Source organism: Dendropsophus ebraccatus, chromosome 5, assembly GCF_027789765.1.
Source record: "Dendropsophus ebraccatus isolate aDenEbr1 chromosome 5, aDenEbr1.pat, whole genome shotgun sequence".
Classification (NCBI taxonomy): domain Eukaryota; kingdom Metazoa; phylum Chordata; class Amphibia; order Anura; family Hylidae; genus Dendropsophus; species Dendropsophus ebraccatus.
Window position 1 is genome coordinate 92,041,980 of NC_091458.1, and position 15,068 is coordinate 92,057,047.

General features: G+C 43.8%; 1 protein-coding gene across 5 annotated transcripts in view; it reads left to right on the forward strand.

Annotated features, from left to right (window-relative positions):
• The first annotated feature begins 1,905 nt into the window (after window positions 1–1,905).
• Window positions 1,906–15,068, forward strand: part of TMTC4 (transmembrane O-mannosyltransferase targeting cadherins 4) — a 57,622-nt gene continuing 44,459 nt past the window's right edge. Inside the window, exons 1-5 of one of the 5 annotated variants that reach the window (XM_069970716.1) lie at window positions 1,906–2,002; window positions 4,719–4,929; window positions 6,300–6,415; window positions 9,508–9,721; window positions 12,615–12,702. In XM_069970716.1, coding sequence (XP_069826817.1) covers window positions 4,771–4,929; window positions 6,300–6,415; window positions 9,508–9,721; window positions 12,615–12,702 — 577 coding nt within the window. In that variant the 5' untranslated portion in view covers window positions 1,906–2,002; window positions 4,719–4,770. The other 4 variants (XM_069970718.1, XM_069970715.1, XM_069970717.1 and 1 more) reach the window with 4 other exon arrangements.

Consider the following 15,068-nt stretch of genomic DNA (forward strand, 5'->3'; position numbering starts at 1 on the left):
CCCGTGCAAAAAAATTTGACTCCAACCCCCCTCCCCCATAAGCAAACCATGCCACCACATTCCTGGCTCCCCCCCATCCCCACACACTCCCCATCTTAGCTGCCCCCCATCCCCACACACAATACCCCAACTGACCCCCCCCAGTGGTCCTCCAGGTCATCAGGATGCCCAATGCCGCAATCGTGAATGTATAACCGCCAGGTGACGTCCCGAGGCAAGGCAGGAGTGGCCGGCTATGGCTCACATATCCAATTCAGTATGTGGGGTGGGCCACAACTGCTGACATCTCGACGCTGGCGGGCTGTAGGTGGCAGGGCATATGATAACGCACCTGGTGCATGGGTGGATGGATAATACATATCACCTATATGGCGGGGTCCGCTAGACTGAGTCTGAGTCCAAGCATGAAGGGCCCCTCTGTTGGCCTGGGCCCCTGTGCAGCTGAACAGGTTGCACAAGTGAAATGTCCGCCACTGGGTTACAATGTTCACAGTATTTACGGATCCTCAAATACTGAGAACTTATGCAAACGTGTGAATGCAGCCCCTAGCTATATATTTTTGCTCAGTATTTTGCAACCAAAACCAGGAGTGGATTCAAAACACAGAATGGCTATGTTCACACACTGTTGAAATTTAGTGGATGTCTGCCATTTAATGGCAAATAATTGCTGTTATTTGCTGGTTTTGGTTGCAAAATACTGAGCGAAAACACTGTGTGGGAACATAGCCCCTGTCTAGCTGCAAATCCCCAATCATGGACAGGATTACAGATGTGTGAGAACCCAAACCAGCTGGCCTCCGGGTTTAGGGTGGGTTCATACTGAGGAATTCTCGCGGATAATGTCCGCGGAATTCCGCTGTCTGTCTGCGCGCCTTTCCGCCGGCTCCATAGACACCATTCTATGGTCCGGCGTATTCCGCTATCCGCCGAAAGTGACAGCGGCCGTGCGCGCGGACAGACAGCGGAATTCCATGGACATTATTCGCGAGAATTCCTCAGTATGAACCCACCCTAACAGCACAGACGTGTAACCACTATATGCGTGTATACAATTAGTATACAATGGCTGCTTATAGCAATATAGAGAAATAAGGTTTCTAAACAAACAGTATTATATATGAACCTGGTGGAGTAATGCTCTGTGTGCAGTAACAACCTGGTGGAGCAATGCTCTGTGTGCAGTAAGAACCTGGTGGAGCAATGCTCTGTACGCAGTAACAGCCTGGTGGAGCAATGCTCTGTGTGCAGTAGCAGCCTGGTGGAGCAATGCTCTGTGTGCAGTAGCAGCCTGGTGGAGCAATGCTCTGTGTGCAGTAGCAGCCTGGTGGAGCAATGCTCTGTATGCAGCGACAGCCTGGTGGAGCAATGCTCTGTATGCAGCAACAGCCTGGTGGAGCAATGCTCTGTGTGCAGTAGCAGCCTGGTGGAGCAATGCTCTGTGTGCAGTAACAGCTTGGTGGAGCAATGCTCTGTGTGCAGTAGCAGCCTGGTGGAGCAATGCTCTGTGTGCAGCGACAGCCTGGTGGAGCAATGCTCTGTGTGCAGTAGCAGTCTGGTGGAGCAATGCTCTGTATGCAGTGACAGCCTGGTGGAGCAATGCTCTGTGTGCAGTGACAGCCTGGTGGAGCAATGCTCTATGTGCAGTGACAGCCTGGTGGAGCAATGCTCTGTGTGCAGTAGCAGCCTGGTGGAGCAATGCTCTGTGTGCAGTAGCAGCCTGGTGGAGCAATGCTCTGTGTGCAGTCATGCTTTACCCACACCACTGAGCGCCTCCACGCTGGGCACTGCCTGAGGAAGCACAATACACACAGCGCGTTGTCATAGTAAAGCACAGGGCACACGTGCACGTCTGGACCCCCTGGGCAAGCAGCGAGCAGCCAATGAGGAGGTCGGATACAATAACCAATCAGCGTGTGAGGGGAGGACACCAATTGCCGAGCTCTTTGTATGCAGCATATGGAGAGTGTGACGTGACAAGGCAGGAGAAGCCGTACAATAGGTGTGTGCTGTCTTCCTGTTGTGTGGTGGGTGTCATTTGCAGCCCTTCCCTCCCTTGTGATGGCAGCACAGGACCCTGCACCCAGGAGCAAGCAGCAGCAGGAGGAGGACACAACAAAGGCAGCAGCTCTAGTACAGTAACAATACAGCAGCCTCTATAGTGAGTGTCCTGCATGGTGCACAGAGCCTGCACACACAGCGCTGCTGTGCCGCTGCTTGTAGTGAGCCCCTGCACCAGGTGCCCAGGTGATAGTGACAAGGTGGACGTTCTGTGTAGTGTACTCAGTAATGCTGGCTTTATACCCTCTTGTGACCTGTATACAGAAAACTCATTCCTATTCATGTTATTTTTTAAAGATTTATTTCACCCTAACCTGGGTGTTCACTAGCTAAAATAATATATTATGACTTGTACCGTACGCTGTAAGGCTGGGGTCACTCTTCAGCCGGGGATCTGTTCAGGGAGCGACGTCACAAGTCCTGGGTAGTTTGAAGGATCTCGCTGGACAGAAAATCTAAACATTCATTTTTTTTTTTTTTTTTTTGCACACCTGAATAGAAGGAAACCTAATGGCCCCTTATTGAAGTGGATTAGTGTCTTTCTGACTCCATTAGATGCACAGAGTGTGAGCCTAACCTAATATTCCCGTAGGTCTCTATGGGGCCCCTTAGGACCTATGTTAAACAGTTTGCATCTGGAGTGCAGCAGAAGTGTATACACTACAGTGCAGGTGCTTGGTATATGTTTAGATCCAGCTAGGAAAAAAATAGCTTTCTTCTTAATGGTGCGTTTACACAGACAGATTTATCTGACAGATCTTTGAAGCCCAAACCAGGAACAGACTATAAACAGGGATCAGGTCAGAAAGGAGAAAGGAAAGACTGGGATATATCCTCTTTTCAAATCCATTCCTGGCTTTGGCTTACAAAATCTGTCAGATAAATCTGTCTGTGTAAACGCACCCTAAGCCTAAGAAATTAACATTAGCTTGTTTAAGGGTCCATTTACACAGAAAGATTATCTGCCAAAGATTTGAAGCCAAAGCCAGGAATGGATTTAAAGAGGAAAAATCTCAGGATTTCCTTTATGACCTGGTCTCTGTTTATAGTCCATTCCTGGCTTTGGCTTCAAATCTTTGGCAGATAATCTGCCAGATAATCTTTCTGTGTAAATGAACCCTTAGGTGTATAGATTTGTGCCCTGACACATTTTACAACGTTTGTTGTTATTCGTTGATCACAATAGTAAAATGCTTCTGTCTGAGTGACAATACCCATCGATACGTCGTGGTGGGCTGCAGCAGATGTGTGGCTATGAATTTTCAGTAGGCAGCTGAGATAAAATTGTCATCACTATTGTAGTGAGATTATTGCAAAAAAAAAACAACATCCAATGGCAATGCAATTTTGCATAAAAATTTTAGCGTACACTGAGGATTTTCATGGCAAAGGGTTAAATTTGCATAGAATGTAAGTGGATTTGCATATTGCACCTAAACATTCACCTAATAGTTGTGTATGAAGAGCTATTGCACTGAACAAAGAGGTGCTTTGTGTTTCAGAAATCATGAGATCTATGGCTAAAGGTTAGGGGTCTCTTACACAGGGGCACTTGCAGTGTAAAGTTATATAGCGATTGCATGATCATTGAGACTAGAGATGTGGGGATCTACAGTAGGAACCAAGCGAATCGCTTTGTTCCTATCTGTATTCTCCTCATCAGGCTGCGGGGCTTTGAAGTCTGCTCCACTCCCTGCTACTCTTCCCCGGGTGCTGGAAAAAGATGAATCCAGTACTGGGAAACTTCTCCCAGTTTCCCAGGACTGGATCCATCTTTTCCCAGCAGCAGAGAACAGAGCTGACTTCAGAAAGGAGAATACAAATAGGAACAAAGAGATTTGCTTGGTTCCTAATGTAGATTCACATAGACCTTCACTGCTGACAGATTCCCTTTAATTTTACTAATGGGAGAGATTATACAGCCAGGGATGCATATATAGTTAATACCCTGTATAATCTGGCCCGTCACCTGATGTCATTCCTACTGTTAAAATTAATATCTTGGAACCTTGGGGGCATATCAAAAATGTATGTAAAAGGAGTATAATCATTACATCCAATTTCATACATCCTGGATGAATTGTAGTAGCATCTCGTTTTCTGGTGTTGGCTACAAGTCTTCTTTAAAGGGAAACTAACAGCAGGTTAGAATGATCTAACAAACATTCCCTTTACTGCCCATAGCAACCAATCACGGCTCAGCTTTCATTTCTTATAATGTTATAATTGATTGCTATGGGCAGCAAGGAGAGTGTCATTGCTAAGGTGGCCATTAAAGATGAACAAACTTGCTGAATGTTCACTCGGGTCTAGTGGCCATACATCTTCAATAACTGTCGGCCTAATGCACCAGTGAGACAATGAGTAAGAATGTACCTGTATTATGGATGTCTACTGCATTGTTTCTATGTAACTTTCCTTTTTTACTCATACAACATATTTGGCCATTTGGTGCACCAGGGACGGTACTTTGCCCCCTCTGTGCTCTGATCTGCCTGCCCGCTTCCTCCTCATCAGTATATATCCGCCTCTGCAGTGATGCAACTGGAGGTTCCTCATGACTGTTCTTCTGGTAAATTTTGACTGCAAAGCCTTTGTTCCCTATGATATACAACAACAAATGTAATTGTTTCTTTTTCTTTATTCATCCTTTCTAGGTTTGGGACCATACAGAATGCCAAAGTGCATATTTTGGTATGAGCATACACCATGGCAGCAGCGGATGGTCTGGATCAAGACATTCCATTGTTTCACCTTTCTAAATTCTGGGCTAAATGTCTAGTTGGAGTCTTGTCATTTGTATGTTTTGCAAATAGCTACAATGGCAAATTTGTGTTTGATGACTCAGAAGCCATCATTAACAACAAGGTGAGAACCAGAAGATCCTGTAAAACATTATTCTATTAATTGGGGCTTGTCTGTTGTAGTAAATACCTGGCCTCTCCAGGAAAAACAATTCTGAATTCTTTTTATATAGCTCTGTCATGTGCTGTTATTCTTACCAGAACATATGACTCAAAAATTAACTGGGCATTACCAATTGGGGGCATGTCGCTTAACTGTCTGACACTATCCAGTTAAAGCGAATCTGTACCCACAATATGATACCCCCCCCCCCCCCCTTCCCAAACCGCTTGTACCAAGATCGCCCCCCTGTGAATGTGGTACTTTACTGACATGAATTACTCGTGTTGATATTGTCCCTAACTAAGTTCATGTTTTCTAAGCTAGCTGGAAACTTTTGGCGCATCCTCTGGCACTGTCATTTGTGTCTACAAGTCACATTGGTTTTTCATGCAAACAGTATTATTGGGATTAATTTACAGATTTTTCAAGATAAATTTAGGTAAATGATTGGATGCTATAACTATTACTCAGAGATGTAGAGGTGCTGGGGAAACACTAAAAGGGCGGCTTATCCAGGTCTATGTCAAATTGCTACATTTGTGCATACGTCACTGTCTTGCTCAAAAATTCTGTGATGTATACACTTTGCACCAATGACTCTACTTCCTAAAAAGTAAACCAAACAAGGTATACTTTTCCTTGTATCTTGAGCCCCATACCAAAATAAGGGAAAAGACAGCCCTGTATGCTTTAGATGTGTCACACTCCTAAAATAATAAGTCTTTATCATACACAGTGAAAATGATTTTGTCCCATCCCTTGTTCACATTGTTGTGTTGCTGCAATGCGGTGTTTGTAGGGCAGCAATAGTGTTGCTGGATCACTTGGTCGCTCCCCCCACGGGTGCTGGTGTTGTGGCGATGGTAGTCACCACCTCTTTAGGTTAGGGACCCACATGAATTAAGAACCATGAAGTGGTGTAAGAGTTTATACACTTTTCTAGGAGTATTCTAACTCCTGATGTTAGTCTTGATTGCTCTAAGCATTGGATCAGTGTATAGCATTTGGATGTGCGGCCATGTCTGTTTTTCTCTTTATAGAATACTATACGTTGTTCTGCCTATGCCTTTGTGCAAATACTAAACATACATGTGCTTTATAGATCACTAATATGATGACAGAAACCTATCTGTTATGTATAATGTAACACTAGACAGCGGGTTCTACTGCATTTACCAAGTTTATTAGCCAAAATAACTTTTTTCTTTTTGCATGTACTTTTTGTAGAATACCTAGATACTGTAGAGGAGAAAACCAAGTGTACTTGACCCATTATAAGCTATGGGAAATTATTTATTTTGGTTGTTTCACCTTTATGTTTACATGAATAGGACCTTCGAGAAGAGACTTCACTGGGTGATCTGTGGCTGCATGATTTTTGGGGCACTAAACTCAATAGTAATGCAAGTCATAAATCCTACAGACCGCTCACAGTCTTAACATTCAGGTAAGGTTATGATAAAGATCACTGACCTGCTTCTATTCTGTAGTATATATGTGTTAAAATGGGAAGGGGGAAAAAACAAGATAATTGTCCCTTCAAGGGGGAGATCTTAGTGCTCTAGAACACAGTTGTCAAACTGTAGTGTTCCAGCTGTTGGTAAACTACAATTCCCATCATGCCTGGACTGCTAAAGCTTTGGCTTTACAGGCATGATGAGATTTGTAGTGTTTCCTGGAGCGCCACAAGTTTTACACCCCTGATCTAGAATGTAAAAAAAACTGTGCTTATGACATAGCACTGCTTATATGGTAGTATGCAAAGCGCACCTTTAATGGACTCCTCACCATGCAATACACCTAGTAGATAATGCTGTAATAAATCATCATACACTATGGATTATTATTATAATTATTATCTCACAGGGTTAAAGAGAGAAAAAACCATCCCTGGGCCTCCTTGCAAAATCTGAATAAAACCAAGATGCTAGTGTACGGACTTTTTGAAGGGGTTTTCTGGGCTAAAAGGACTGATGAGTGATCTATAAGAGCTTTAAGTGTCCCTGTCATTTGGGAAAACTTTTGACAAGTCTTAGAGGCATGTCAAAAGTTTTGATCAGTCTAGGTGTGAGTTTTCAGAGCCGTACCAATCAGGAGAGCAAGCAAGAGAGAACCACGCTGTAACACTTACGCTCCCTGCTCTGTGTTAGATAAAAAGTGTCGCTTTCATAATGTAAGTCTATGGCGCCTGACTTTTAAAAAATTTTCTTTTTACTTACACAGAACAAGGAGAGGACGGACTGCAGTGTGGTCCTCTCCCCACTTGTTCTCCCGATTGTTGCGGCTCGGAACACTCAGACCCGGAAAGATCAAAACTTTTGAAATGACGTTTTTCCAAACGTCAGTGAAACTTTAAGGGAATTGAGTTTGCTGTTCATTGTAGCAGTGGAAACCTGTAAGGCAGCTCAGCTCCAGTTCGCTTAAATGGAGTTGAGCTGCAGTTACAGGCCACTACTGCTAGCTACAGTGTGAACGAAGACAAACTGTTCACTGTGTACTGTGGGTGCTGAAGAGCTGATGCTGGCGTTGGCACCCTGCCGATCAGTGACTAATGAGATATCCGCAGAATAGCTCATCAGTCTGTTTTTCCGGGAAAATCTCTTTTAATGTTTGTCTCAGCTATAGATAAAGATGCTCATAAATCTTGGCTCCTCCTAACCCTCCTCCTCCTCCAAAAATTAGCACACTTGTTCTGTTAGAGGAGGAGAAAATAAGCCATCTTCAGGTGCCTCTGTTAGATGGCTGGCCAGTCCTACTGAAATCAATGGGTTCCACTGACTGTAATATAACATGTATGGGCACCTTTTAGTGTTGTTACCAGGGCTGATTCTAGCCTTTCTGCTGCCTGAGGCGAAAATTAAAATGGCGCCCCCCCCAATAATTAGTGATCAACTGCACACATACATATACATATATATATATATATATATATATATATATATATATATATAATATACTAGCAGCAAATATACCACACATATAGGTATATATTAGCTATAAATATATCACAAACATAAAAATATACCAGCAGTCACTGTATGACACATAAACATACTGTATATGCTGGCAGTGTATGTACTGCATAGTAGGTACCAGCAGTGCGTATACTGCATGCAAACACATGTAGCAGCTGTGTGACCAGTTACCATCATTCCCCCTGTCTCTGTGCCTTAGGCCATGTGCACACTATGTATAACACCGGCCGTTCTGTGACCCAGCCGGATCACAGAGCGTCTGGTGTTACTGAAGATCAAGTCACCACAGTACCGGATGGATGATGTTCATTCCTTCTGAATTTCAGTGCGGGCGCACATCCGAATTCACCACTGCACACAATGGAGCGTACGGCCGGAGCCACACACTCCATTGTGTGAACTAACAGGTTCTCTGCGGCCGGTATTCAATGAATGAGATGGAGAGATGATGATGAACTATAAAGCATGGGATCCGCATAATCGCTGTACCCTCACCATGCTGTATAAGTCACCTCCCTTGATCAAATGCAGTAATCCTCCAGAGTGCCCAGTAGAGGATTACAGCATATGATCAGGGGAGGTGACCTATAAAGCATGGTGCCCCCTGTAATGGTGAACATCACCTAATACCCCCAAACAGCATCTTCGTTGGTGATACTGACCTCCTAATAGAAAATACCCATAACCCTCCCTCAGCAAAGACCCCCTAATACCAGTCACCCCCCCACAGTAAGCACCTAGAAACACTGCATACCCACCTCAGCATATATCTACTGTATAATACACACATGCACATTTACTTACACACACACACACACTTATGCAATTCACACCATACCTTCTGTTTCTGATCTGTCTCCTGGCTACACAGGTCCTGGGAGGCTGTGGAGAGTCAGGACCTCAGAAGACAGAGCTAATGGTGCAGAGGAGGGGGGCACAGGACAGGCAGCACACACAGAGGGGAGAGGGGGCACAGGACAGGCAGCACACACAGAGGAGGGGGGACAGAACACACAGCTCCTCAGGGTCAGTTTCCTGGTCTTCTCACTGTTATGACCTCTGCAGGCTGCCGTGCTGAGTCCCCTCCTCCTCCTGCTTCCAGTCCCGACGCTCAGACAGCACACAGTGGAGGAAGCACGGGGATCACAGGGAAACTTTGTGGTATTGTGCATCCTCCACTGTTTGCTTTGGAGATAAGGCAGCCGGGACCCAGATAAGGAAGCAGGAGGGGGTCCTGTAATGCTGCTGGGCGGCTGCTGTCATTTAGTTAAGTCAGAAATGACTTAACTACAATGGCAGGGCAGGATTGTGCCGCCCCCTCAGGGACCTCGGAAGCTGCCGCCTGAGGCAGAATTCTCACTCTGCCTCATGGTAGGAACGGGCCTGGTTGTTACCCTAAGTAGGTAGGTACACATGTAGACAGAAACACTAAATGTTATCCTCCCTGCTCTATCATTGTAGCTTATGTAGTAGATAGTGTTTTTTTGTAATGTATAGTTAATCACAAATGTTCTTCAGATGTGAATCGACGTATTAAAAGGTTTTCTTTTGTAATCTTTTTCAGGATCAGTTATGCCCTTGCAGGAGGTTTACACCCAGTTGGGTTTCATGTAATCAACATAATATTACATTGCATGGTGTCTATTCTGATGCTTGATGTTTTTTCATTGTTGTTCAGTGGTGGAACATGTGACAAAGGGAAAAAAATAATATATGTCCCCAAGGCGGCATTATTTAGTACTTTGTTGTTTGCAGTGCATCCAGTACATACAGAATGTGTAAGTATATTTTTCCTCTCCTGTAAAACAACATTAATCTGCACTGGTCTAGAACATCACAACACATTGAAGTCATTATTGCTTAAGTTCACAATTTCTTTTTTATTAAGGATATTTTTTTTTTGTTGTTTTGATTTTTGTGCCAGTCACCTTTATGCCTCAGTAATGATTATAGTATGTCAAAGAAAGATAATACATTTTTGTAAGCAGTTGCATATGAGAGCTTAATGCAATACCATATTTACTGTTTTTATACGTGCAATGTGCATTTTAATTATATTTGTTAAAATAACTTTGCATTTTATAATTTTTAAATATTTGCTCAATTTATTTTTATTTTGCTTGTCCACGTACATGCAAAGACTTTTTTCCTTAGGCCTGTTCATTAACCTTCAGGTAGAAATACCTTACAGTACGGGTAGAAAGACTTTACAGCACATGTACAATTACAGTACATGTTTCTGAATATCAAAGGTAAAATTTCCAAACCATTTTAAATGGTGGAGTAAAACTGGCGGAATTCTGCTGCGGAATCCTGCCAGCCTCCGTGTCATACAGGCAGTCTATGGGAGCCCCCCCATAGACTGCCAGTATGACACGGAGGCTGGTGGCGAAACTGTGTCATACCCGTGTCATACCAGTTTACTCCGTGTGAACTGGTCCTTAGTCTTACTACAGGGAGCAATAATCTGCCACATCAGGCCGGTTTGACAGATTATGGCCATGTGTAATAGAGACAACGATCAGCCGATGAAAATGATCATCGGCTGATCGCACCGTTTATTGTGGCCTAAAAATCTGTGTGTATATTTATTTGAATAACCGCCTACCGCCGCTGCACTGTAAATTTACGTCACTTCAGCCTATGCCTGGTGCTGCAGCGACGTGAATTTACTGCAGAGGATGACACAGGCGTGGGAGCTACGCCTGTGACATCCGCGTCGGGTCCCGGTTATCAGTGATAGCCGGCGACCCGACGCAACTCTCAGCACCGGAGCAGCACTCCGGTGCTGAGAGTTAACCCCATAGATACTGCGGTCTGCACGACCGCAGTATCTATAGGGCTCCGGAGAGACAATTCTCCCTCTACTGAGGAAGAATTGTCTCTCCGATGTCCATCGGGGCTCTGCGAACTGATCGCAGAGCCCCGATGGCAGCCATAGAAACCGGAAGCCTATCTACGGAAGCCAGCAGGGAGAGGGAGGGAGGACAGAACGCACACCGGGCACGTGTCTGTGAGCTCTGCCGCCTCCCCTCTCTCCCCTGCCTCTGTTATAAGATAGTAACTGCTGCACGGGACATCGGTGAGGCGCAGAGCTAGGGGACATCAGCTTATGGGATCTTTTATGATCCCATAAGCTGATGTAAAATCACGACCTGGGCATTGAGGCATCAATGATCCCAGGTTGTGAAAGGGTTAAGGCACACAGATGGTAGAGTGTTTATACTTTTTTATATATATATATAATATATATGTGTGTGTGTGTGTGTGTGTGTGTATATATATATATATATATATATATATATATATATATATATATATATATATATATATATATATATATATATATATATAATTATACACACACACACACTTGGCACTACTCTCATATCTAACAATGGTGCAGACTCTGACTTTGGGCTGTAACTTCTTATAATGGAATTAAAGGATTAAAGGAGTAGTCTGGCAAAAGTTTTTATTAAAGTACAAATCACGAATATACACTTACTACGGGAAATGCACTTAAAGTGCTTTTCTCACTGCACTTACTACTGCATCAAGGCTTCACTTCCTGAATAAAATGGTGATGTCACGACCAGACTCCCAGAGCTGTGCGGGCTGTGGCTGCTGGAGAGGATGATGACAGAGGGACACTGAGGGATACAGGGCACTGGAGGGACACTGAGCATCCCTCTGCCATCATCCTCTCTAGCAGCCACAGCCCGCACAGCTCTGGGAGTCGGGTCGTGACATCACCATTTTATCCAGGAAGTGAAGCCTTAATGCAGTAGTAAGTGCAGGGAAAAAAGCACTTTATAAGCATTTTCCGTAATAAATGTATATTGGTAATTTGTATTGCGCCTTAAAAGTTATACAATAGTTTAAAAAAAAATTCGCCGGACTTCTCCTTTAAGCTACCTTTTTTTTTTTATGTGTGATGTACACTAAATATACGTTTGTAGATTTCCTCTGTTATATCTCTTTTAATGTACATTTAATTTGCTCTTATAAATGCAACACTGTTGTTCAGGGCAAACCCAATTTAGGGTATGTGCACACTGAGGAAAAGGCGAGAAATTCAGCTTGAAATTCCTCCTGTAAAATATGTACAGAGCAAAGTCCCATTGTGTTCAATGGGTTTTCTGCTCTGTTGTTCACACTGCAGAATTTCCGAGCAGAATTTTCTGCTGTAGATCTGCTAGAGGAATCCTATGGAAGTCAATGGGGGGCTTAAATTCTGCTTGAATTCTGCCTGAAAACTTTCTGCTTCAATTCCTCGAATTGCTCAGTGTGCACATACCCTTAGGGCGGGTTCACAGTACGAAATTCTCGCGGACAATGTCCGCGGAATTCCGTCAGCTGTCCGCCCGCACATCTGGGCGCCTTTCCGCCGGCCCCATAGACACCATTCTATGGGCCGGCGTATTCCGCTATACGCTGAAAGAAGTGTCATGTCACTTCTTTCAGCGGATCGCGGAATACGCCGGCCTATAGAATGGTGTCTATGGAGCCGGCGGAAAAGCGCGTGCCCGTGCGGGCGGACAGCTGACGGAATTCCGCGGACATTGTCCGCGAGAATTCCGTAGTGTGAACCCGCCCTTACACAGTAAAGCTTTTCTTTGTATTTCATAGGCAACCTTTTGATCACATTACTTGTTTTATTATTTATAGGTTGCAGGAATTGTTGGCAGAGCAGATCTGCTTTGTGCACTATTTGTCGTTTTATCTTTTCTTGGATATAGCAAAGCTCAAATAAAAAGTAAGTTTTCATATATTATTTTGAAATAATACTATTGGTATCATAGACATACATTTAGCATCTCCTGAGGACCCCTCTGGCAGGCAGGGTATAAGGGTAGTAAATTAGTGGATCATGTGAATTTTAAGTATAGGTTATGTTACTTGTATTAAATAAAGTTTAAGGCTATGTTCACACGATGTAAAAGTACCACCGTTGTTGCCATCAGCAACAACGGCCGTACTTTGCACGTGTATGCACATTGCCTCTCCTTCTACGGGATCCTGGCGGGAGCGTATGCACATCGTATACTCTCCAGCCAGGATACCATGCGGCACCGCAAAGAACTGACATGTCAGTTTTCTGCGGAAGCAATTCAGTGAATTGCAGCCGTAGAAAGCTCTGTCAGTTCACACAATGAAGCAAGCGGCTCCGGCCGCTTGCATCATTGTGTGCTATGAAAGTTCTGATGCGGACGCCCGCTAATGCGCCCGCATCAGAACACTGCTGCCGGAAAGATCACCCGGCCAGTACTGCAGTGCCGGACGGGATGATCTTTGCAGAGAACAGCCGTTCCTAAAACTGATCTTACAAGACCCTGCCACCTCCATTGCGACAGAAGTCATTGGATGTCATACCCTCACCATCAAAGCTGCTGTGCAGACAAGTCTTCGCTGTAACTAGTGCTATCTGAATGTGAATCTGAGAAATTTTTGCAGAGATAAGTCATTCCCTTCTCTTAAAATATAATACTTAAAAGGGTTGTGCCATAAAGATAAATAGGTCTAAAATGATCCATGTTAAATAAATATATTGCAAATGTACATACATTTCTGAAAATGTACTTTTTAAGGCTATGTTCACACTACGTAAGTTTCGTAAAACTCACAGCCGTTGCAATTACGGACGTGATTATTACAGAACTTACGTAGTGCTGCAGCTGAGGGAGCAGCGCTGCAAAAAACCTGACATGTGCAGCAGGGAATTTGGATGTGGGCGCACACTGATGCGCCCGCATCCGGATTCAGCGGCAGTGAAGATCATCCGGGCTGCTTCTTTTACACCGGCCGCAACACGGAACGGCCGTTGTCTTACGCTGTTGGAACATGGCCTAAAACACATACTTACCATTCCCCCATGTACCTGTTTTGTTTTCATAACGTGTTTACCTTGGTTACAACTCGCCTTTGCATATCCACTAAGGTGGGTCACTCATGCAAATTTGCAGTTTGCATTTTTGATGAATAACTTCCAAAAGACCTTTTTTCATGATATCCACTTTTACTAGTCACCTGGCTTGTGTAAACTCTGCAGACGAGTAAGGTATTACCATTTTTTAGTTAAAATATTTTTATGCTCACAAATAGACATGACAGAAATTTTTATTAAAAGAGATGTCTGGTGTTGGCTTTTTTTTTCTTTTTCTTTCCAAAAGAGCCAGGGAGGAGGTGGCTGCACATAACATGCACCTACCTCCCCAGCTCCTGCGCAGGGGTCCACTGTCCCCTCCTCCGGTCCCTCAGCCGATTCCTGGTCTGAATGGGGATCCCGGTCGTGATGTGTCAGCCCTACTCGACCGCTGAGTGGTAATTATGATGCTCTGCAAGTTGGACATTACAGTGCTATGAAAGTGTAGAAAGACATTCAGGATTTAGAAAATGCAAAGGTGTATAAAAAAAAAAAAAAAAAACTGCTACAGCAAAGCATGCCTGGCCAACAGTTTTCCATCGTTAAATTTTCTACAGGTCTGTCTAAGAAAGCATTGTAGAAGGGTGTTTTTCTGAAAAGTGCATACTGACAAAATTCCAAATAAGTATACTAGCTATAGTTTGCTGTAATAAATGCATGCTTTTTCTGTTTGTTGGAACATTTATTTAAAGTGTCTTTGTCTTCATAAGTCCACCAGTGCTGAGCTTATAAATACAGTAGATTAATACTTACTGTTTTAAGTTGCTCTTATTAGTTTTATTATGCTAGAAAGATTCTAAGGGCCGCATTACACCGCCCGATCACTAATGTAACTGAGCATTAATCTGATAGATTGGCACTCACTAAGTATTACATGTAGTGATGCATACCTGGCGGCTGATGATTTTTAGGCTGGAATAACTGACAGTGATCTTTTGTTTCATCAGCTCATCCTCTTTTTATTACATGGATTGATGATCTGCCAAATCGGCTTGATTTAGATGATTATGGCTCTGTGTAATAGGCCCCTAAACCTTTTCTGTAGGATCCACCAGTACCCTGAGAGTAGCTTAGTAAGGTGACATTTTATAATGGCTTTTGTATGATGTTCGATCCTTTTAGTGCAGGGTTTGGGTCTTGCACCCCAACAAAGTTAGCTGAATTTTTCTCAGTGGTTAGAAGTGCTTTAGTTAAATACA